Genomic DNA, 25,398 nt, shown 5'->3' with positions numbered 1-25,398 from the left:
GCCACAGGATTTTGGGCCATTACTATGGAGTGGTTATCACAGCATGCTATGATGCTATCGTATCCCAGGCTGGGGATGGGTGTTCTTTGTGTCATTTATCAATTTCATTATCACACATCCTCATCATGACGATTAGTCATGTTATGTTATTATGTTAGTCATTAGTCTTAGTTATGGTTTGCGGATACCCATTGAGTTTAATTGCATCTATGATGTGTTCCTGTTCTTGTATGAGTGTTGCCAGATCTGAGTAGATTCTGGCTCAAGAGCCAGAAGAATATTAAGGACACACACATCAAGCACTTGGAGAACTTATTAAAACATTGCAATTTGTTGTACCTTAATGAAAAAACACATGGATATCTTAAAACAGAAATAAATGATTTTATTTTTGTTTCTTCAATTTTAGGTGATAGTTTCAAGATGGTGATCTGTAAGGAGTTTTTTAAAAAAGGAATACAACTTAGGTACTGCTAAAGGCTGACCCTTCATGTGACCGATCAAATAATATGCATGCTATAATCATTGGAATGTTTCCTTTTTAGGTTCCATATACATATATTTTTTTCATTCTAGTATAAAAAAGTAAAGCCATGCATTACATCATTCAATGAGTGTGATGTGATGTGATCAGCACCATGAACTGGCCACCTTTACCCTGTCAGAGTTGATCTCGGGAACCTATTGATTAATGACTGAATGAGTGGCTTTTAGAATTGCTTTATGAAGAGATATTGTCAGAAAAATTCCTACCTGAGATCATGCACCCAGTCTCCTACTTGTAGTCAGACACCATAATGACTGGATCATCATGACTTGACCATTCTAAGCCCAGCAACAGGTTAAGTTTGCAGCAGGTTTTATGTATCAATCCACGCTAGATCTGAGCTCAGAATCTTCTGTGCCAGTCTTGCCTCAACTGCCGAGCTGTTTACATCGCAGACACCGAGAAAATATGCAGTATTGCCAACCGCACAACATATAAAAACCCTCACATGTATGTAAAGCGGAATGTATTTTTTGCCCCTCTTTGTGTCTCCTGAACCATACAGTTTTTAAAATACTTTCTGTGCATAGATTATGTAATAAATGTGTCATTACTTAATGTAAATCGCGAAATATCTTCGAACCACGAGGGTGTGTGTGTGTGTGTGTATTTCAAGCACACAGAAAAGAAAAACACAAAGGTAAAAGTAAATGACAGGCCCCTTTTGAATTTAATGACTAGTTATTGTCCTTGGTTTCAAAAGAAATAAATCTATGAAAAACTTGGTTGCTTTGTTCTTTAAGACACACACACTTCAAGTTTATACCATCAAAAAAAGCATGATTTGTTATTGGTGATATATACAATGGAGTGCATTGTCTGCTACTATTACTCTGTTTGGCTTCAATTTATGAATCACTTCACTAAACCAGGATTCAAATCTGGGTCCATCCATTTATTGGCAATAATCACCCTTCCCTTTCTTTGCATGGAAAAGAAAACATGCAACTTCAACAAAGCCTTCATTGCCGCCAGTGGGTGAAACAATAAGCCTTTCCAAAATTAAAAATTATGAGAAAAACATTTGATGACCCATTGCCTTGTTATCAATCTAAAATGTATGGTAATAAACTTGGGCAATGCTCCTTTCTCCTCCAAAATCTAAACTAATTTAAATGCATAACAAAACAGCCCCTTGAGCCCAAGACCTACCCAGCAGATTTTTCATGTGCGATGTGTGGTCAGCACATGGAGTTCCATCGATGCAAGCTTTCTATACTGAGTCCGTTACTTCATCTTTCAGGAAGCTCCAAAACTGCATCATGCAGGATGAACACGTATTTTTGGAATCCCACTGAGGATTGAACCTTGGACCGTGAGATATAAGATCCATGACAACACAAAGAACTTTGGCATCCTTACATTGCAGCTGTATTTCAATAGTTCATTTCTTCCCCATGTTCTGAACTATATAATACCATATGGAATAATTGCAAACCTGATAAAATAACAATAAGTCTTGTGTTTACAGTCTATATTTTTCCCCTTACAAGTCATCAATAGCATCATTTATAAGATGTTGAATGTCCAGCATTACTCTTCGTCTCTTTCTATCGTTCTCGATTTCTGCAAGTTGCCTTGCCACTAAGCCACCAAAATGATCTAGTTCTGTGAGTTTTGATTCTTCACTAGAGGTTTTCACCACAAAAACAAGTTCTTTGGCTGATGCTCGCTTGTCTGCTTCCTTCTTTTCCTTGGACATAGGCGGTGCACTAGGATACACTTCATTATTGTCTTGCACTGAAGCAGAACCAGAAGAACTGGCTACTGGCGATGGCACAGAGAATTTCACTTCTTGCACAGGAACCTCTACGTAATCTGAATTCTGGTCTTCCCCTTCTATATCCTCTGAACTTTCCTGAAAAATAATTGTAAAAATACAATACAATGCATAATTTACGTCAATAATTATATAGGTGTTAGGGATGAGACATATTAATCTGCATCAGCTGATATGAACATATTGGTTTACAGTAAAATTGCTGATAATTTTACTTCTCTGATATTTCTGTAAATGTCCTTACTTCAGTGCAAAATTCCAATTTTAAATTATATAAAGTTAAAATTAATACACGGTGGAACCTCTATTTCATTTTTAAGGGAAAATGTCAAATCGGGGAAAATTTTATAGCATTTTGATCCCCTGGAACCATGAAGATTGACTGTATAATGTGGAAAATGTAAATCCGGGGAACGTAAAATCAGCGTTCCACTGTACCCGTTTTATTTCTTTTATGTATCTGAGAATAACTGATTGTGATTTTGAGGCAAATAGTTATTTCTTTAAAATCCGAAGAGGGAATTAATTGTTGCTGTTATGAACTCTCCATTGTTATTGTTATATGTAACCTGGATGTAGCGAAGGAATACTAACCTTGTCTTGATGCTTCACTGTGAAGCAATTATTTTGATTGTTAATTTGTTTAAAAAGGCCATTACTGTGTGAATAAGACTAGGTATTGATATTGTTAAGTTTACTGATATTGTTGAGTTTACCTTTGTATAAAACTGTAGTCTAAATTTGCCATGATGTGTATACCAAAGCGAAAAGGAAAAAAGCACTTATTAATAAACCAATTTGCAAATGCTGTACTTTGTTTTCTTGTTTACTAATTACTTTTTGATTGCAGTTAGTAACAAACTCCATCCATGTCTATATGTATATATTTTTGGTACTGTAATATTTTTTTTGTCTAATAGACATTTAGATTGTAAGAGAGATTATACATTGGTTGACAATTGCTAGGGAACAAACACATTTTCAGCCATAACTTTTGAGGATGCGGCTCCGTGGCTGTGTAGCGGCATAAATATATCAGTAGAGGGTACTAGTGAGGAATTGCATCCAAGAGGAGAGCCAACCAGTCTATGCGAGGTTCCTGATCGAGGACAAACGCCAGACTGAGTCAGAAGGTTGCATCCAAGGGACACAGTCAAGCACGATAGCCACTGCTGTGAGTGCAATACTGTAGTGCAAACTAATTAGTCAGTTGGAAAATGGCACAAGGGGTTCATCTCAGTGATTATGATCGTGGAAGAGCTGTCGGTCGTCTTGAGGCAGGTCAAAGTGTCACAGAGGTTGCACATGTGATGGGAGTAGCAAAAAGCGTTATTTCCCGACTGAAGAAAGCTGCCGCTACCAGAGAAACAGCTGCACGTGTGCATAGTGAAAGTCGTGGTAGGAGTACAACAGCTCGACAGGATCACTACATTGGCCAGTTGGCCAGAAGGAGTAGACATGCCACTCCTGCGCAAATTGCTGGTGAATTTGCCGGGGAGTCAGGTGTTCGTGTGTTCCCGACGACTGAATAGTATCGGGTTGTATGCTCGGAAGCCTGTTAAATGTGTTCCACTATTCCCCATCCACCACCGTGCCAGAATACAGTGGTGTATGACACATCATGACTGGGACGAAGGGAACTGGTCCAATGTCATGTTCTCAGATGACTTACAGTTCTGTGCATCCAGTGATTCTGGTCATCAATTGGTGTGGCGAGAACGAGGAACACGTTACCATTCACTGAACATCCATGGATGTGACAGGTATGGTGGTCCTGGAGTTATGGTATGGGCAGGCATCATAAAAACTGGACAACAACACTGCACATCTTTGCAGCCAGATCAGTCACCAGAGAATGGTATTGTAAGGAGATCCTGACAGGATATGTTCGTCTTTTCCGTGGTGCAGTGGGCCCTGACTTTGTGTTCATGGATGACAATGCACGTCCGCACAGAACCACCTAAGTTGAAGAGACACTGGAGCATGAGAATATCTACCGCATGGACTGGCCACCATATTTCCCGGATCTGAACCCAATCGAGCAAGCCTGGGATGTTCTCGGACGATGAGTTGCACAGAGGAATCCACCACCTCTGACCCTTCAGGACCTGAAAACTGCCCTAAGGGAAGAATGGGACAACATACCCCTGGAATTCATGAACTCTCTCGTGGACATCATGGAAAACAGATGTGCAGCATGCATTGGTGCCCGAGGTGGTCATACACCTTACTGATTTCCTCAGAAATCTCTGTATTCATGACAACTGACATTTCATGTGATCACTCCATATTATTCTCCATGTGTCTCTTTTGTTTTTCAAGTCCTGTTTCTTTCCATGATGGCAAATTCCTGCCATATTTTGTCAATAAAGCTGGCATAATATCCTGTACTCATATATTGGTCACTTACTGTACCCTGAACTTATGGCTGAAAATGTGTTTGTTCCCTAGCAATTGTCAACCAGTGTATAATTTGAGTACAAGTGTGTTTGAATGTAACCTTAAATGCTGGTTGAAAATTTTGGTTAGCTGGACAAAATGGGTTATTAGATACAGACACTCTCCCCTTTGGCTTTCTGAACTCTTTGATTTGGGAGTTTACATCTATACTGGCTTAAAAGGTGCATAGGGTAGGTAACATTAAGCATCTTGACTTATTTTTTATTAAAGTGCATAGTTCTGTACCTTCTTTATTGCTGTATAGCAGCTGGGCTTAATATGTGTAAATTGGACTAATTGTCCGAATACCCGAAAACCTACTAACAATTCAGATTCCAATCTTCACCCCCACGGCACTACTTACAAGAATAAATTAGAAATTATTTAGAAAATACATACCCATGTTGCTACCTGAGTTTGTTGAAAAGTTGTTGGTTGTATGCTAATATTGCCCTTCCTAGATGAAGTGTGTTTGTCTAAAAAATGCAAGTTCTTGTAGCACCACAGGGTAGGAATATAAGAGTATTCTGCAGCCATGCCATTTTTCAAATACTTCCATTGTTTACTTTTCTCTGCCATGTACTGTGTCCGGAGGCCATTGATCTTAGTTTTGACATCTTCTTTTGTTGTTCCAGGCCTTATCTGTAAGGAAAAAAATGACTCAAACAGTTTCCACATAAACAAATCTTCTCATGCAGTGAAAATAGAACATCCATTATGTTTTGTATTTTAATAATTTTACATACACCGCTTCCATACAATGACAAAATGTAAAAAAAAAGTACTGAAAGATTGCAACAAAACTCTGAACATTACAACAAAACAAATTAGTTCATAACTGGGATCATGAACCTGGTGATACCAATTTCTGTCAGAAATAAACTCTTGCGGTCATTGTTACTCATTTCAATCACATTTTAAGAACAGTTGAGGTACACTTATCTTGTGCATGTTGTTTCATATCTCTCTCTGTTTAAATTAACTAGTGTGGGGCGTTACCCCCACACTCCCTATACGCCTTCATGGCATGGTGCTATACACAGGGGAACACTTTACCTTTACCTTTAGTATTTTCAGAATTACTGCAGTTTGAAGCTATCGTGTCCACTCATTGCCTGCAAGTAGCAGACGATTTTAATTGAACAAGCTAGCCTCCCATCCGTGAATTCTGCGCAAGAACTAACTGCATGCATCACACAAAAATTGACTTTAGGAATGCCATAACAAACTTCACAACAGGACTTGTGGAACGACCTCTGGCCATAACTCATTTAAAGGCTGAATCACACTGAACTGGATTTCCAGTAGGAATGCCCTAGTTGGCGCTGCACTGGCCATCCGCTACTTTTTGCCTCACACAATATTTGTTACTGTACTTATACTTTTGTTCCCATAACACAGGGGTTAATGAATGCCTTGGAAACGCCGAACAAGGGTTCCCAAACTTTTTCGTTTCATGGTGCCCTTAGTGTTTAAAGCTTTTTCTGCGGCACCCAAGTCAGAATGTAGGCCTATTAAACACTTTCAATGATCAGTTAGTGTGGTTTGGTTGCTTGCCTTAAGTAAAAAAATAAATAAAAAAAACTTTTTATATGTAAAAAAGTAATAAATAAGCACATATTTGGAACAATCATATTCATATCAATCACTGTGATTTCAGTCAAAATATATTGCGGCACCCCTGTAAGCCAGCCATGGCACCCGGTGCTGCGGGGCTCACTTTGGGAACCACTGCAATAAGACATTGCGCAGAGCAGACAATCTAAAAACATAGACAAGCAATTTGTAGGAGAATTATTGCAGTTATTAAAAATTAACAAAGAAAAGTATGGACTAGAAATTGGCTCGAAAGAAAATATGGCAATTTTAATGAACTCTGGTATGCATATTCATCATACATGAGATTCACAGGATTCATTCATAAAAAAAATATTTTGTTCAACTAAATATATCAAACATTTAATACATTTGTAATAATGATTTTCATTGTCTGCTAATCATATTTGTCACGTACAAATTTCATCGCTTTGCATAAATACCCCCACCCCCAGAGGGCTTACTATTATTAAGTATGTGGAGTGGCACCCACGGGACCCCGAAGTGGTTAACGGCTCCAAATGCCGAAGAAGATGGATGGTCATCTCACCGGCAGTGGAGGCGGAAAACCTAGAGAAGTAACACCTCTCAAAAAAAAAAAAAAAAAAAAAAAAAAAAAAAAAAAAAAAAAAAAAAAAAAAAAAACTTAGTCCATCTGGCTCCGGATGGTAGCATCTCATAAGGGGCCCTAACCAGGGTAATGGCGAAGACCCCCAATGGCAGATGCAGCGAAGGAGTCCTTCAGTACGGCGCAGATGGCAGAAGGGGCACTACATTCCCAAGTAGTTAAAATTTGGAAAACCACTGTCTAGTGGCGAGGAGGGATCCTCAGAAGACTAAGGGAGAAAACCCCGACAGAAAACCATCCATGGCCTTGAGGCTGAAAGGACTAAACCCCCAAAAGGCCCCTATCGCTGAACTAATCACCCGCATAGGGTAGATGATGATTCAGAGAAGAAATGAATGCCTTGGAAACCCCGGACAGATCTCACAAAGACAACGAACGCAAGAATAAGGAAACGAGAATAGGAACCTGGAATATCAAAACATTAAATGGTAAAGAAGTAGAAGTAATCAAGGAAATTGAAAGATACAAAATAAAAATACGTGGAATACGCGAAGTAAAGAAAGGAAATGGGGAAAAAAAATTGAAGGAGGAAATGTATTGAGATATTCAGGAACAGCAGTTGAAAACAGAGCAAAAAAGGGAGTAGGAATTATAGTAACAGAAGAAATAGGCAGAAGAGTAATCAGCTGGGATCCATTAAATTCAAGAAGAAAAGATTACACTGATTCAAGTATATGCACCAACCGAAGATGCTAATGTGAGTGACAAGGAAGAATTCTACACAGAATTACAATCAAAATTGGAAAAAGCAGAAAGGGGAGGAAGAAAAGTTAGAATTATGGGTGACTTAAATGGAAGAATGGGGAATTATCACTTGAATGGATTCGGAACACTAGGAAAGTATGGAGGAGAAATTATTAAAAACTGAAATGGACAGAGAATCAGATTTTTGCATAGAGAACGCAATGCTGATAGGAAACTCTTTCTACAAACATAAAACAATCCATCAAGTAACATTTGAAGGCGAAGGAAGAAATGCCAAAAGCATCATAGATTACACTGGGGAACAGTGAAATTGCGGCACAGTGTTTGAGAGCTAATTTAGGGCCATTTCATGCTGCTGAATGATGATATAATAATATATTTCCTGAATTGGCTCTGATTTATGAAATAAATGCAACTAAACCAAAATGGCGGAAACATAAGACATACATATAAATGAACTTCCAACAACAATTTAATATATATTTTTGTGATTACAATCATTATTATAAAAATAAATTTATAGGCCTATGATCATAATAATTAAGGAAGTATGTACACAATGAAGTAACAAACTTTGTGAAACATTTTCTATACAATTTCCTGCTGTATTGCTTTTTAGGACAATCCGTCTGTAAGCTCCAACAGTAGTCGGCCATCATGTGGGGATCCCACCGTCCCTGGAACCTTTCTTCCATTATCCTTATATCCTGATGGAACTTTCTCCCTGTTCTTCACTAATATCACCAAGGTTCTCAGGAAATTTGTCAATGTGGCTATGTAGAAAACGTATCTTCACACTCATATTAACTCCCAATTTCTCAAAATTTTTCAACATATTTCCAACTATATCCCGGAGTTTTCTGCTCTGTGATTCCCCAAAATGTTTTTGACGACGGACACAAAGCTCAGTCAGGCCTCAGATTCGATGTAAGACATGTAAGTTGTAAAATTGGCATAATTTATAAGTGTACGAATTTGTGGTCCGTCAAAGATTCCTGCCTTCAATTTTTCAATACTTAGTCCTGGAAAAGTGTGGCATATATATTTGAAACAATCACCACTTGTATCTAAGGCCTTGACAAACTGTTTTATCAACCCAAGTTTAATATGCAGTGGCGGAAGGATGATTTTGTCCCTATCTATCAGTGGTTCATGAAAAATATTAGCTTTTCCCACTTTAATATTTTCCCTTGGGGGCCAAACTTTTATCGTCCAATGCTTCTCTCTAGCACTACTATCCCACAAACATAGGAAACAGGGATGTTTTGTGTACCCATTTTGCTGTCCTAGTAAAAATTTCACCATCTTCAAATCCACAAACACGAGCCACTTATGTTCAGCATATTCATTTTTTTCTAAAACCATTTTTATGTTTTGGTATTCTTCCTTAAGCTTTGTTGAGTGTCCGATAGGAACTGAAGGATGTTTATTACCATTGTGTAGTAAAACACATTTCAAACGTCTTTAGAACCGTCCAGAAATAAACGCCAATCCTCTGAGCGATATATTGGACGACCTAACAGCAGCAAAAGCTCAGGAATATTGTTACAATACACAAGATCATTGTCTTCGCTAAATTAAGGAAGAATATTGTGTTCTCTTGTTCTATATGATGTTGCAGTAACACCAGGCTGAAGACAATGTTTTTCTCTTAGTCGCGATGCTAGAATCTCAGATGATTTTTTTTGACAAATTTAGGTCACGAATCAAATCATTCAGTTGGCTTTGGGAGAATGCTTGCAGTGTAAAACTACATCCTTCAAAATCACTTTCGTTTTTATTGTCACTAGCACTTTCATCTGATATCTCAACGTCATCATCGATATTTTGCGAAAAGGTACATACTAGTAAAGGTAAATTTTCACTGTGCAGTATTGGCGGGTTTGCTGACTCTACATTAGGGTACACCCAATTACGCCTTTTGAATCTATTCATGCCTTTAACATTCACAGCACAAAAATAGCAATCATTAACATGATTTATTGGTTCACTCCATGTCATGGGCACTCCAAATTTGAGTCCCTTTCGTCCGCCTTGGCCCCAATAACGAAGTGATTCCAAACAAGTTTTGCAAACTATAACATTACGTGGGACCCATTTTTTATTCTGTTGTCCCAGATTTTTGGCAAAATTAGCCTGATACAAATCTCTCACTACATCTGTGATATTTCTTCTCTGTGATGGTAGACAATATATTCCACATATATCTAGCAAAAAACATTTAGGTTGTTGAAACACTTACTACGTGAGGAACTCATATTTCCAATGTATTCACATTAAACGCATTTCGCTTAGTTATACTTCAAAATTCAACATTAAGAGATATATGGCCTAGTAATGATTCATAAGTTGCCTAGCAACAATTTACAAATAAATAAATAAGTTTCTTAATGGTGAATTTCAGCACATTATCAAATTTGGATATTACCGAGAAAAGCGTGGAGTAATTTTACCTCCTACATTTTCCATGATGTGTTTATTTTTATGACTGGAGTCAATTCAACTGAACCAATCATACAATTGGCAATCACAGTTGTTTTGTGTGCTGAAACTGTTACTAAACTTTATGCCACAAAATAAAATCTTTTTTTTGTTCCCCAGTGTTATATAACATACCCACAACAAATAAGACAACATATCCGAGACATAAAAGTAATAAGAGGAGCAGAACTTGGAACCGACCACAGGCTGCGGGTAGCAGAAACACGGTTTTACACAGGGATGAAGAAGGAAAATAAAAAGACCTATTACAAAATAAAAACAGAAGAAAAAAGACAAGAATATCATAATAAAAGTAGGCGAATGACTAACCAAAACCAAAAAACATTTGAAGATGAAGATATAGAGGAAATGTGGCAAAAAATCAAAGATGTAATACTCAAGTCAGTGGAAGAGGTATATGGGAAGAAAACAGTAAATACAGGAAGGAAAAGAACCAGATGGTGGAATGATGAGGTGAAAAAGGCAGTACAGGAGAAGAAAAGAGCATGGAAAAAATATATCAATACAAGAAGAGATGAAGACCTATTAGGTTATTTAGAAAAAAGAAACACAGTGTTGTATTACCAACCACGGTAATATGATATAATAAATCATGTGGGTTCGATTTTATACAAAATAATAATTTAATCCATAACTATACAACATGGCTAACTCCATGCTTGACAAACCTAAATCAACAAAACAATTGAACATCTATATTCAAAGATATAAAAACATCATAGATGTTTCACAATCTAGCTACTGCAACTTTCCCCTTCTTCCAAATGACAGCTGCAGCCTGTCAGGTGGTTTCCTCCTTCTAAGAGATCGTCGTGGACTGTTCACTGCAGAGGCAGTAACATCTTCCTCTCGTCCAGTTTGCGGTCTCTCCTCACAGGCCCTGTCCTGCGCTGACACGGAACCATCAAAGATCCAAAAGTTATCTTCTCCACTGTCTGTATCCGACCTGTTAGATTTAAACTTCACTTGATGCAAGTGTACCCTTCTCGTTGTTCCACCGGCATTGACCAATAACAAGCGTCTTCCTAAATGACCCGTAACTGTAGCTTGTACGTATTTTGGAAATCTGGATGTATAATTTCTTGTCCACACTGTACTTCCGATTGATGGTAATTCTTCGTTCTTATTGGTCTCACTTCTCACCACTTCTTTCTCCATTATTTGCGACCAGGACCAATTATAGATATTACGAGGTTGATATGACAACAACAACTCTGCAGGGGTCTTCCCCGTAGCATGGCAAGGTGTAAACCTGGCTACTCTTAACGCACCTTCCACCGCTTCTCTGAAATCGAAACTTCTTCCTCGATGGCAATCTTCTAACCACCTCTTCTTCAGAGTACTTTTTACGTTTTGGACCCACTTTTCTGCTAAACCATTACTGGGTGGATGATATGGTGGTGAATGAATAATTCGTATTCCTAACTTAGTGCAAAATTCTTTAAGCTTCTTTCCCGAAAATGGAGGTCCATTATCACATGCGATTACACTAGGATATCCATATCTTTCAAAACATTCTTTGAGACAGTTTATCGTTTCTTCACTAGACGTGGACTTAACTTTCCAAACCTCTATCCATCGTGTGCATGAATCAACTAACAATAAACATGTGCGACCAGCGAAATGAAAGAAATCCAAATGAACTCTTTGAAATGGCTTATCTGTTTGCTCCCAAGGTACATATTTATTTTGCGGAGCATTGTTCTGAAGTGCTTGACACTGTGGACAGTTAATAACTTCTCTTTCTAAGTCAATATCAATTTGCGGCCACCAATACATAGATCTCGCTAATTGTTGTAATTTCCACAAACCTAGATGATTAGCGTGCAGTTTTTTCAAGACTGCATTATGCAACGATCTTGGAATAATTAACCTGTTGCCCCATATCAAACATTCCTTTACAATCACTATTTCCTGTCTTCTCCGGAAAAAATGTGCAAATGGTGAAGCTTGTTGATCTTTATTTAGCTTTGCTGGCCATCCTTCAGTAACATACAACTTTATCTGCTGCAATAACAAGTCTTTGGCTGTTTCTTCCTTAATGCATTGTAACAAGACTGGTTCACATTCTAAGTGAAATACATACTCATCGCTGGGAACATCATCTTCAGGTACTTCCATTAAGGGTAATCTTGATAACAGATCTGCTACTTCCACATGCTTAGTGTACTCAATTTTAAAATCATATGTTGATAAAAGCAAAGCCCATCTTTGAAGTCTACTGTTACCCGTAGAAGGAATTTTAGCTTTTTCTCCAAAAATATATTTCACAGGAAGAGAATCGCTATGTACAGTAAAGGTTCTACCGTACAAGTATTTGTGAAATTTCTTCACGCCATGTATAAGAGCTAAAGCTTCCCGTTCAAACTGACAATAATTCTTCTGAGCGTCAGTTAACGTTGCTGATGAACAAGCTACTGTGCGTAAATTACTTTTGTACACATTACATAATTGACAACCTATTCCTACAGGACTTGCATCTGTAATTAGCACAACTTCCAAATTCTGATCGAAAGGAAAAATGACATCTGCTTTCTTCACCATTTCCTTTACTAATTCATATTCCTGTTGATGAATATCAGTCCATTCCCATTTATGTCCTTTCTTCAGCAATTCATGCAAATGAGGTATATGCATTGACAAGTTGGGTATATGCCTATGGTAAAATGAAATACCTCCCAAAAATGACTTTAGTTGACTGACATTACTAGGTACAGCACATTTTAATATTGCTTCTAAGTTCTTCACAGATGGTCTAATTCCTTCACCAGAAATGCAAAATCCTAAATACTCAACTTCCGTAGCAAAAAATTGACACTTCTTAGCATTTACCTTCACATTATATTTCTGAAGACGATCTAGTACATTCCTCACATTATTATAACACTGTTCCAGTCCTTTACCACAGATAATTATGTCATCTAAGTAACATTTAGCGAATGGAATTCCTGTTAATATCTGATCCATTACATGTTGAAATATCAAAGGACTACACTGCAAACCAAAAGGTAATCGGTTGTAACCAAATAAACCAAAATTAGTATTTATTACCAAATATTTCTTCGAATCTTCATCTACTTCCAACTGTAGAAATGCATTCTTCATGTCAAGAACCACATATGTATCAGAATCACCTAATGTGTTCAAAATATCATCTATTTTTGGTAATGGATAAGTTACTTTCTCAAGTAAAGTATTCAGTCCTGTCTTAAAATCAGCACATAACCTAAGATCATTTGACTTCTTGACAACTACTACCAGTGGTGATGCCCAGTTAGAATAAGTTACTTCTGACAGTATACCATCGGAAACCAATTTACTTATATCCTTTTTAACCTGTTCACTTAAACTATAAGGTACTTCATAAGCTTTCCTAAAGATTGGTGTACTGTTAGGTTTAACCGGAATCACAGCTTTAAAACATTTAATAGGCTCCTTAAGATCATCTGAAAATACTGCCTTGTACTCAGACAACAACTTATTCATCAGTACTTCCTTATTATAACAACTCTGAACTTCTATCTGCTGTAACATAAAATTTTGCCTCCAGTTAGGCCATAAAATGTCCAGCCAAGTTCTTCCTACAATCGGTTGTGGCAGATTTTGCTTACAAACAAAAACATTCATATTATATTTGTTATCTTTCCACAATACATCCAACATAACCTGACCTTCTAATGCTAATGGTCTTCCATCAGCATTTTTCAGATTGATATTTGCAGGTTGAATCTTTAAATACGGAAAAGATTGATCGAGAAATCTTTTATCAAACACACTTACAGAAGCTCCGGTATCGATCTCAAAATTAACTAATTTACCATCACAATTCAAATCAATTGTACATTTGTCAGCATTATGCAAAGTTCCAACTACAGAGTTGAATTCAAATTGCCGTTCTTTAGTAGAACCATACTTGTACAACGGTAACTGAAAAGTGTGCAAGGGCTCGCGTGATATTAACAATTCTTGATGTTCCTTTTCTGTATTACACTCAATAGAATCTTTACATTCTTTCGAAATTACATCAAGAGACACATTACTTAAGCAACTGTTAGATTCAGTGGATTTAAATTGTAAACTTGATAAGTTTTTATCTGTCGGTTTATTACGAAATCTACAAAATTTCTGAATATGTCCTAAGAATCCACAATAATTACATCTAACTTGCTTTAAATAACATTTACCTTTTTCATGCGTCTTTCCACATTTATAACAAATCCATTGTCTTGAAGTTCCAGGTTTCTCATTAACTATGCTCTTTTCAGTCTGATTATTAAAGATAGTTTTCCTATTGGAGAAAGCTTGGAAAGGTTTAGACTTGCTTTCATGAAGCTTATGTACATTACAATCAGTAGCAAAACCTTCTTTTTGATGGAATAGCCGTACATCTTTCTCAACCATTTCCATATTCACGGCAATGTCGCAAGCTTTAATAAAGGAAACGTCGCCTTCTGATAACAATTTCTTTCTTGTAACTTCACTGTTAACTCCAAACACCAGCTGATCTCTTAGCATGTCATTTAAGAATGCTCCAAAGTTACATTTAGTAGCTGCATGTTTAAGTGAAACAATATATTCTGATACAGGTTGACCTAACTCTTGCTTCAGAAGATGAAAACGGTATCTTTCTGCAACAACATTATGCTTCGGTTGAAAATGATTCAACAATACATCTTTTATTACTTCGTAAGTTTTACTAGCAACAGAATCTGGAGTAACTAAATCCCTTAAAACATCATATAAATTTCCTCCACAGAATGCAATAAAATGACTAATTTGCTTTTCCTTTGGAATACCATTAGCAACACAAATCTGTTCAAACCGCTCCAAATACGAATCAATGTTACCTTTATCCACATCGAAAGGTTCCAGAATCTGTCCTTGAATCCCATACATAGTCGCCAAATTGTTGTATTACCAACCACGGTAATATGATATAATAAATCATGTGGGTTCGATTTTATACAAAATAATAATTTAATCCATAACTATACAACATGGCTAACTCCATGCTTGACAAACCTAAATCAACAAAACAATTGAACATCTATATTCAAAGATATAAAAACATCATAGATGTTTCACAATCTAGCTACTGCACACAGCTAAAAGAATAGTGAAAGAAGCAAACAGCAAAACATCGGAAGAATTTGGAGAAGTGGAATCACAATACGAGAATAAAGGATTTTGGTGCATAATAAAAGGAATAAGAGGAAAAGGTGGAAGAAGAGTAAGAAATGTAAGAAACAAAGCAAATATTCTGGAAACTCGAATTGAAAATGTGTTGAAAACATGGAAAGAATACTTTGAAAGTAAATTTGAAAAGGAAGAAGGCATAGTAACAGCAGACTGGAGGATTGGAATACATAATAGACAAAAGGTAGGAAGAAGGAGAAGAAGTATACAAGAGCAGGATAAGGAAGAGAATGAGATAGGAGAGCTAGTAAAGTAAATTAAAATAGGAGAAGTATATGAAGCAGTGAAAAGAGTAAGAAATGGAAATGCAGCAGGAATAGATTAAATAGCTCCAGAACATATAAAATATGGAGGAAATACACTCTTGGAGGCAATGACTAAACTGTATCAGAAGATCTGGAGAGAAGAAAAAATACCAGTAGAATGCGAAAATAACATTATTATACCACTGTATAAGAAAGGAGACTCAACCAACTGTGAGAACTATCGTGCAATATGTCTATCCACCGTGGCACATAAGGTGTAGTCAAGAATATTGGAAGTAAGGCTAAGGAAAGAGATAGAAAAAGGATATGGAAGAAGAACAGGCTGCTTTTCGTTCAGGGAGACAACCACAAGATAACATATATTCCATCCGAACAATATGTGATAAATACTTAGAAAAAGGATAAAAGATGAACGTAGCATTTTTAGATCTAAAGGCTGCTTTTGACTCTGTACACAGAGAAGAAATATGGGCAATATTAGAGAAAAGAAAAATTCCAGGAAAACTCATTCGAGTAATAAAATCTACATATAAAAGAGTAGAAGGAATAGTAAGATTGGATGGAAAGATGTCAGGCACATTTAAGTTGGAGAAAGGAGTGAAACAGGAAGGTAGTTTCAGCCCGTTACTCTTTATAGTATTTATGGATGAAGTTCTAAAGATATGCAAAAGAAGAACAGCAAGAATAAAAGTGGGTAATTGGAATATGAGACAGATACATTGCCAAGCATTAGGATATGCAGATGACATAATACTAATAGCAGATACAGAGAACAAGCTACAAGAGTCGGTTACAGAATGGGCAGAAGTGCTAAAGGCTAAAAGAATGACTGCAAACGCAAGTAAGAGCAAAGTGATGCAAATAGGAAGAACGGAAGAGATAATAGAAAGAATACATATAACATGCGATGAAATAGAACTGGAGCAGACAGAAAGATATGAGTACCTGGGAACAATCGTAAACCAGACAGGAAGAATAGAAGAGGAAGTGATGAATAGAGTAAGGAAATCTAATAATGCATACTACCAACTAAACCAGACCATTTTTGGAAAAAGAGAAATAAACACCAAAACTAAACTACAAGTAGCCCTATATAAGTCAGTAGTGGAACCAATTCTATTATACAGAAGTGAAAGCTGGCCAGTAAGAGGAAAAGAAGAAAGACAAATAACAACAGTTGAGATGAAATGCTTCCGTAGAATAGTTGGTAAGACGAGAAGAGAGAGATAGAGTACGCAATGAAAGAATCCGAGAAGAGTTAAATCACAAGCCAATAGAAGAAAAACTGACAAAAACAATTAAAATGGTTCGGACATGTGGTAAGAATGGACAAAGATAGAAAAGCAAAACAATTTATGGAAGCTAGAACAGAGGGAAGGACAACCAGAGGTAGATCCCGGAAGACATTTGAAAAATGAATAGAAGAAATAGGACAAAAGAAAGGAAAAGGAATAAGGGAAATGAAATGAAATGAAGAGAATGGCAAAAGAACGGGAGAGATGGAAGGAGTGGATAGAGGCAACCCCGAAGCTATGAGGCAAAAGGGGAAACAGGAAGAAGCAGAAGCATAAATACCTAAATATTAATGAACTGAACTCGAATGCACATTATCTCTGTTACTTTTCCTTTCACCGAGAAGCGAACAAGAACAACCAACACTCAGAACCCACAGACAAAAACTTTCCTTTGGCAAACTCGCAGATTATCTTCACATGGTCAAACTTCGCTCTGATTGGCTGTTCCACAGAATTAATTGAGGAAAGACAGTTGCAATTAGAACATGGCCTATCCCTCAAAATCAGTCAAGCAGCCAGCCTGGTGGCCATGATTTCCACCCAGGTAGCTAGTTCCACACCAACTAGGGCATTCCTACTGGAAATCCAATTCCAGGTGATTCGGCATTAACAGGTTAAATGCTTGAGACTTTCAGAAGGTGCCCTATGAGTGGAAATAATAATTAATATCTCTGGTCATACTTGAGATACACACTTCAATTTACAATTTCATTGAATTTGCAATTAAGCACTTCAAGTTCGCATGTTTCCCTAAGATTTCAATTTCTGAAGTATCTAGTAAAGATCTGCATTTGATTTTTTTCCATGAAGGTGCAAAATTAATCCGATTTCAAGTATGCAAAATCTTGATTTTATATCTACAGTTGATTATGAACTGTAGGATGTTAAGTTACCCCTTGCAAAATGGAAGAAAAAGTATGTGTTAAACAGATATAAAAGGAAATGGCAGTGGTGTGGCGTGACTTTTTCAAAAGTGTTACCTGCCATCAGACGTTATCATCTCTATCCTACCCCTCCCCCCCCAAAGAAAAAAAAATGCACTTGATCTAGATTTTTGTTCATTTCGTTCTTTTTTTTTCAATCTGCTCAGTGATTTAGCCACAATCACTCCTAGAAAGAACTACCACTCATGAGAGAGTTACTGCGAAAATCCAGTGAATAGTAGTCGAGCCTTGTCAACCATTTCTGTTTCTTTGCAAAGAGGTGGAAAGGGGAAGAACCACACATTCGGGTCAGTTTGACGTTTCTGTGGTGAGCAGACGACAGAATTCCCCTCCTCCAGCAGTGGAAGGAAAGTCCAGATGTACGTACTACTGTTGCCAACTTAGTTTTTTGGAGCAAGGATTGTCCAAATCACAAATCGCATCAAGTCTATTCGTCTATTACGTAAACAGTCTCCATTGTAGTTAAATCCAGCTTTGGCTTTGCAGTCTAGCTCTATTTGCTGATGAGAAATAGTATCCCAGTTTTAGGCAGGATTTAGCTCTTCTGGAAATCCAATGTGACAACACATTCTGATCCCGCAGGCTGGACTGGCAACTGGGCCTCTAAACAAGGCATATGAATAACACCGTAGCATACTTGCCTCTAAGTATTTCCCCACTCTTCCCTTGCATTGGCACCCTTTCCTCTTGTTACCTCTTGAGGGTAGCGGAATTGCCTGCCTCTTCTCTTCTGTCAGCTACAGAAAAAGTGTCCTCTACAATATACACTCGACTGCAACACTGTTCTGTCTGTTAACGTATTTAACAATGTTATTTTATTGAAAAAACTTTAATTTCTTTACATTTTGCTGTTACCTCTTGTAACACCAGTTACATGCACGCCATGCCTCTGGGAAATGGAAATGTTAAAAAATACCTTGTGCCTTAATTAATTCAGAACAGAACTTGGACCACTTACACTAATAGAGAATTCACATTTTATTTAATTTATTTATTTGTCTATCACAAGACCAAGGCCCATTAATGATGAACATAATACATGGTATGTACAAGAGTGTACAAAGATTGTTTGTTCCAATTAAAAATATTGGTGTAACAACCTACTTTTATTTACATATTTCAATAGATTCTACAAATGTATAGTGATTCTACACAAAAACTTATTTTGGGTTTATCTAATCAATATTTTTTTAAAGATTTTTATTAATTTGAATTCATTTGGTATTTACTAAACATCTAATTTGATCAAAAATTTATAATGTGAATTAGGGGCTTTCCAGAGCAGATTGTGGATTTTGTTGGACCCAGCATGATTTGACTTTTGCATTTCAAAAATATGCAGCCAAGAGTAAAGAGCAAGAACATTTCAATGCTTTAAAAAAGAACACAGGCAAGCATGTTATCAGATTGCCTTCTCGTAGTGATTGTTGTACGATAAACAAACACTCTGCTTTAAAAAAAACCAGGCCACTGCTCGATGTCTCATTCAGAAAATGAAGTCATTCATCCAGTAGTTTCTCTTCGTTATAGACGTAATACTACAGTTTATGATCCGCACACCGCATGCATTTTCAATGACCGGATTAAATCAAATGAACCACTGATAAACTGATATGAGCCGGCACCGACAATCTACACAGTAAAAATAGTTTGTCATATTTGATTTAGCTTAATTTTGCTGAGTTGGCACCACTCGTAGTCTCAAGGGCAGACCAGTACGCAGAAGAGTGGTGGGGAGGATGACGTAATAGGAAGTGCTCCGCAGCGATCTGCGCATATCGGGATTTAACTTGTCAGGCTATAATAAGACTTCAGTGTGCAGAGGGGGGGGGGGAGTTGGTTAGGTATGCATTATATGATGTGTAAGTGCAGGTGCAATTGTTAACATATGAAGGTTAATAATAGTAGTTGGGATAATAGTAAGTTCTTTAGTTTTTCTTGAAACTTTAATGGCAAATAATGTTAGTCAATGGTGCAGCCAGTTTGTTCCATAGCCTGATCCCTGTAACAATGAAGGACTTGTTATATGTGGCAGTTTTATGTTTGGGGATTTTTAGATTATTTTTGTTGTGGATATTATATTCGACTGATGTTCAATGAGAACAGATCTTCTTGGATAAGTATTTTGGGGAACCACTCTTAAGAATGTTGTGCATCAATGTGAGTTTTAGGTATTTTCTTCTCCAAGAGGATATAACAACAATAATAATAATAATAATAATAATTTGAAATGTAAATGGCTTGTTTTAATTAGTTTCTAAAAGTTATTATAACAGGGGTATTCAAACTTTTTGCTCTCCTGGCTTCCTTTCGAATCCAAAATCTGCACGTGCCTCCCCTCAATGATAATAAATACATGTGATGTGTCCACGAAAGATCAACACAAAATCTCTTCATGTATTCATTTACTGCAGAAGTAATCAAACGTAATGTTCGTGATTAATATACGTAGGTGGTGTACAAGTTTTTAATGTTTATAAGTTTGTGTCAATTTATTCAGGGATACAATATTCATGAGATAAATTGGATACATACAGACAGTAAGGAAAGCTAGATAAAACAGGCATACAGCAATGTTTGGATTTCTTCATTTGATTGCTCAATGTACGAAAGCAATCACCAACGCTTTCATCTTTAATCTTTCTCTTACAGAGCAGTAACTTACTTTTGAAGGTTGACACCTTGTCTGATAGGTGCAGTATTTCCTTGTACCTTGTAGATTCAGAATATTCAGATTGTGGAAAAGAACAAAAAGGTATATCGATTTCTGTACTATCAATGAAGTTTTCAGCATTGGCATCGTTTTATTCTACAAGGCACAAATGCAGTTCCTGTCTCAGTTCAAAAACATGCTGAGAAACAACCAACGAAAGTTGCAACAATACAGAATATATAGATGTATTTTATTAACAAATTTTAATCTTTCAGAAAAAAATATTTTTTTGAGAAGATCTCATGCCTCCCTTGCGAAAATTCTGCACCTTCCAGGGAGGCACGCCGCAAAGTTTGAATACCACTGTATTATAATAATCACAGTCCCGATTATAATAATTATTATTATTTCTACTAACAATAGCCACAATTTCTAGTGACGCCAATGCATTGGAAGAATGGTGAATATTTACTGTCTCTTTCGTGCAGAATGAATTTTCTCTCTCATATATTTTCAAACATGTTTTAATCAAACATCATTCATTTACTGTTGCGTAGGTAACAAAATAGAGAGTTGTTCTCTTCAAAACATTTGGTCATCATCATCCTTTGCAGTTTCCTGCCTCTGGCTGGGTCAGCATAGGAGTCAAGCCTCTCCATTTTTTCCTGGTCTTCCACCACTCCTCTCTTTTCACCAACATATTGGTCTCCCCCTTGGCCTGATTCTCACTCCTTGTGCATGGTACGCTCTTCTGGTAGTCTTTCTGCATCCACCCTCTTCATGTGTCCGAACCATCTCATCTGTGCCTGATCTATCCTGTCCTTTACTACACCCACCGTCTGTCGGATCTCCTCATTCCTTATTCTATCCCCTCTAGTCTTCCCCAATATACTCCTTAAACATTTAGCATTATGCATAATTCAATATTTTCTACGCTGAGTAGAAATTTCTTAATTTGCAAGTATGTGCAATTTAAATCAGTTTGCTTTATATATTCGGTCTGTGTCCCCCCCTCCCCATGTGATTTTTTTCCCTGCAGAAATAGTTAAGTGAATAGGTCAAATCCGTTTTGGCTACTATGTCTTGTATTTCTGCCTTTTTTGGTAACTGTTCAGATTGTTTTATGATTTTTTTCAAATTCTCTTAGGAGAAAGACTAATTATCGCACAATTTTGGAAATCATTGTCACACGAATTTTGAATCTTCCTTAAAGTAATGAGCACTGTTTGGATTCGAAAAAAAAAGTTATTTATTTATGTTGAAAAAAAAACAACTTAAAAAGTACCTTACACAAGCATGTGCGCTTCCCATGGACAAGGTATTCTCCATTGACAAGTGACAGTAAGTATCGTAGACTAGTGGGAATGAATGTAGAAGTAAATTGAAACTTTAGTAGAATGTACTTAGGGACTTTATTTTAATGATAAGAGAACCAAACCTGTCCTGCCTAACCTAACCATGAAAGCATATATTGAACAAAATCTTAAGAATTTGCTAAAACTCCACAGTGTGTGTTAACCGACATACATCGAATTCGAACCATATAAAAATTGCAGGTGCTGATGACCCTCCGTACTCCCGCGATAAATTTGAAACTTTTTAGTGGGTTGGAAAGATCGTTGTTCATATGAACGTTTCTTGTTGTTTTTAGTGCACGGAAATGTGTTGCGAGTAATTAGCAATTTTATGTTGTATGATTTATGATGTCATTCACATGTGGAATATCTACATTGTTAGGTTAGGCCTGTTAGGTTTGGATCTCTCAGAATAAATATCGTTGATTGTCATTCATATGAACATTTCTTGTTTTTAGCATGTGGAGATGCGTTGTAAGCAAATAATTAGCGATTTTATGAGGTATGATTTATGACGTCATGCACGAGGAATGCCTACGTTGTTAGGTTAGGCCCGTTCAAGAAATGTGTGAAATGTAACAGACTTTATTTTTAAAAATTTACACTTTTCATGGTGATGGTAATTATGTGTTATCCTTCGATATCTGCCGTTGGATTCTTGCGTGTATCATTCGCAAAGCAAGCGATATCACACCACTACGTGCATTCGGTAGCACTTATAAAAATGGCTTATTTTAGTAGAAAAAGTGTTTGTTTTCTTGTAAAAAGCATATTGGCACCTTGAACTATGTTCCGCAATACACAATTGGTAAGTACGAACCATGCGAAATACAAAATATCTGATGTAAATGTGTTTCCGAAATACGGAACTGTTACCACGAACTGTTACCGCAATCTGCTGTTTGGAACGAAATTCGGTAAGTTTCATACATCGGAGACACATTTCTTCAATTTTACACAAGAAACTACTTACTGAAATGAGTTTCTCCAAGGTTTACAACATTCATCGAGGTATTTTCTTTCATTCATCGTGGAATATATTTGACCGGGAAATCATGTATTTTTCAAGAGAAATATCTCACCGACGCAAAATTGCCATTGCTTTCATTTGCTTGCCCTACGACAACTGGATGCTGCATACGTTTGATGACGTAAGCCCCTGTGAGTGTTTCAACCCCCGCCTTTTTTTTTACTATGCTTGCCTAACATAACCAAACCTAACCTAACATTATCGGAAATGGTTCGTGGGGCTATTGGTCAGCTACTGTGCATAATAGTTCGTGGGGCTATCCGTCAGCTACCCGAGCATAATGTATAATTTCCACCGGTGACGAACACGATAGTAGGTATTTTCGGTTCAGAAGTTTGAAACACTGCATACCCACAACATGAGTCAAGATGTGCCCGCCGTATTGTGTGTTCCGGAAGCGAAGAAAGGAATAAAGAAAAGCACTCGGAATGTGAAAAATTGAGTTTGCTTTCGTGTAAAAAGCATAATGGCACCTTCAACTATGTTCCGCAATACACAATTGGCAAGTACAAACCATGCGAAACAAAATATCCGATTTCAATGTTCGACCACTCATTGGACATGCGTCTCCTCTCTCCAAAAATATCCGAAAATTATTTCTGAACTCTGGTTTTTACCAAACCAAATTAAAAAGTACGAAAATCAATGGTGGACACATGTATCCTGCGAAATTAATGTAAATATCTTTCAGATGTTGCGTTCGCGTTTTGGTACGAGAATCTGTGACCTGTTTCTTCCCAGCCTGCTTGTTTTTCTCGCAAGTAGAAATGTGAAGGAAAGTTAAAACGGGTAAAAGGAAACCGATGAGGCTGATAATAATGTAGAAGCATATTAACGAACTTGCGCCTTCTGGCATGAAGGTGTATAACTAAAACTACCCTCACGTATTTGCTAGAGTGTATGAATGACACTAATTACAGTACATATGGTCTATGGTCCAACATTAGATTGACAAGTAAAATACTACTATACGCCCTATTTATTCCAACTATAATTAATTTCCCTTTAATTATACGAAGAACTCTTCACTCACCTCGGCAAGTCCATCGGCTATTGCTTGTAATGATTCTGTTCTTTTCTGTTTGTTATGATACAAAGGTGACTGAAGATCATATAAAGAAGTATGTTGTTCATACAGGTGAATCAGCTGAACAACAGCGGGCCTCTCCCAGGACACCATGCTGTCCGCGCTCGTTAGTAGTTTCGCTTTGCAGTTTTGTTTATTAATGACAGCAATCAGGCAAGAATTTACTATGTATAAAGTACCCTTGATTCAATTTTGATCTCATCGTTTATTTGTTGTGGTTTATCACTCAAGCACCTCGAATAATTGGTTGAACAAATCCATTGAATGGGAAGTGACGTCAGAATTTACAATGACTGGAATTTCAAGGTTTTCGTTCAATCCAGAGTGCAAACCAATCAGAGGTGTCGTATAATCACATGACATAGGCAAGCATTTTGTACGGTTGAAAATGAAGGGCAACTAGCGGCGGAAAAGTTAAAATCGATCATCTTTTGAACGCGATATTTTGCCATTCCAGCGTGCCCAAAGGGGGGTGGGGGCTTACACCAGAATTAAAAAAAAAGGTCAAACGAGTCATTCTATGCGAAATCAATACAGCCTTTGACCTGACCATCTCCGATTTTCATGAAATTTGGGGAATTGAAACTATGCATGGAACTTAGTAACTATGAAAATTTTTAGTTTCGTGCGTCTTGTAATTGTTAAATTATTCAAGGTCAAAGTTAGCATAAATTGCTCTTTTTGAGCTCGCTTAGCTATACTAAATCTGCTGTAACTCCGCCCCTATTTTGCCTAGGAAGCTCAAATAAAGCTTATTGTACAGGTAATTGAACAAGCTTTCCAGTGATATATAACAAGCCTTCCTTTGGATAAAAATATAATTTTGTCACGTGACCTTGACTTTTGACCTTGAATATCTCAAAACATGTCATCACCAAAAATCGTGAAAAAAATATATTTGGTCCCTCATACCATACTCTAAAACATACCAAAAAATCATTCTGGGACTGCAATGGGATCAGAAGATACAAAATAATATGTGTAACTATGTGACTGATAAAAGCCCCATTACATGAACTATGAAGAGTCAAATGTCCCTTAACACCCCCTACAAAATGTGAAGGAGTTATCCTGGGTATAATTGGTCATAAAAGAAATAGGTTAGGCACAGGGAGATCCCTAGCCATGTGTGTCAAGCGCAGATCCGGCATATTGTTGACCGCCATATTGAATTCAACGCAAAAATTTCAAAGGAAAGGGGGTTATGTGATATATCAAATCAGGTTAGAATTTCACGAGAAATGAAGTGACGAAGAATTTTCCAACGTATCTTACGCCAGCAAAAAGTTATACACATATCTTTCACTTACGATATATGCACATTATAATGTTGTCAATGTTCCTGTGAGCACACTCGTTGACGTCTCTCACACTC

General features: G+C 37.0%; 3 protein-coding genes across 3 annotated transcripts in view; all 3 read right to left on the bottom strand.

The window, feature by feature from the left end:
* Nucleotides 1-1,788, bottom strand: part of LOC145994759 (L-asparaginase-like) — a 98,607-nt gene extending 96,819 nt beyond the window's left edge. Inside the window, exon 1 of the mRNA XM_083131001.1 lies at nt 1,700-1,788. Within this exon, the coding sequence (XP_082987127.1) occupies nt 1,700-1,715 (16 nt within the window). The 5' untranslated portion in view covers nt 1,716-1,788. The remainder of the gene's footprint in view (nt 1-1,699) is intronic.
* The window catches only part of LOC145994763 (cytochrome c oxidase assembly factor 1 homolog), a 329,972-nt gene that overhangs the window by 173,683 nt on the left and 130,891 nt on the right, over nt 1-25,398 (bottom strand). The gene's annotated exons all lie outside the window — the stretch shown is intronic.
* LOC145994760 (uncharacterized) lies at nt 1,903-24,297 on the bottom strand. Its single transcript, XM_083131003.1, has 3 exons — nt 23,970-24,297; nt 5,166-5,408; nt 1,903-2,405 (listed from the first exon to the last, which is right to left on the bottom strand). The coding sequence occupies exons 1-3, from the start codon at nt 24,114-24,116 to the stop codon at nt 2,034-2,036; spliced, it is 762 nt and encodes a 253-aa protein (XP_082987129.1). The 5' UTR covers nt 24,117-24,297; the 3' UTR covers nt 1,903-2,033.

Source organism: Lepisma saccharinum, chromosome 11, assembly GCF_977018435.1.
Source record: "Lepisma saccharinum chromosome 11, izLepSacc3.1, whole genome shotgun sequence".
Classification (NCBI taxonomy): Eukaryota; Metazoa; Arthropoda; class Insecta; order Zygentoma; family Lepismatidae; genus Lepisma; species Lepisma saccharinum.
The sequence above is the reverse complement of the archived record's forward strand: the minus strand, read 5'-3'. Positions and strand labels throughout refer to the sequence as shown.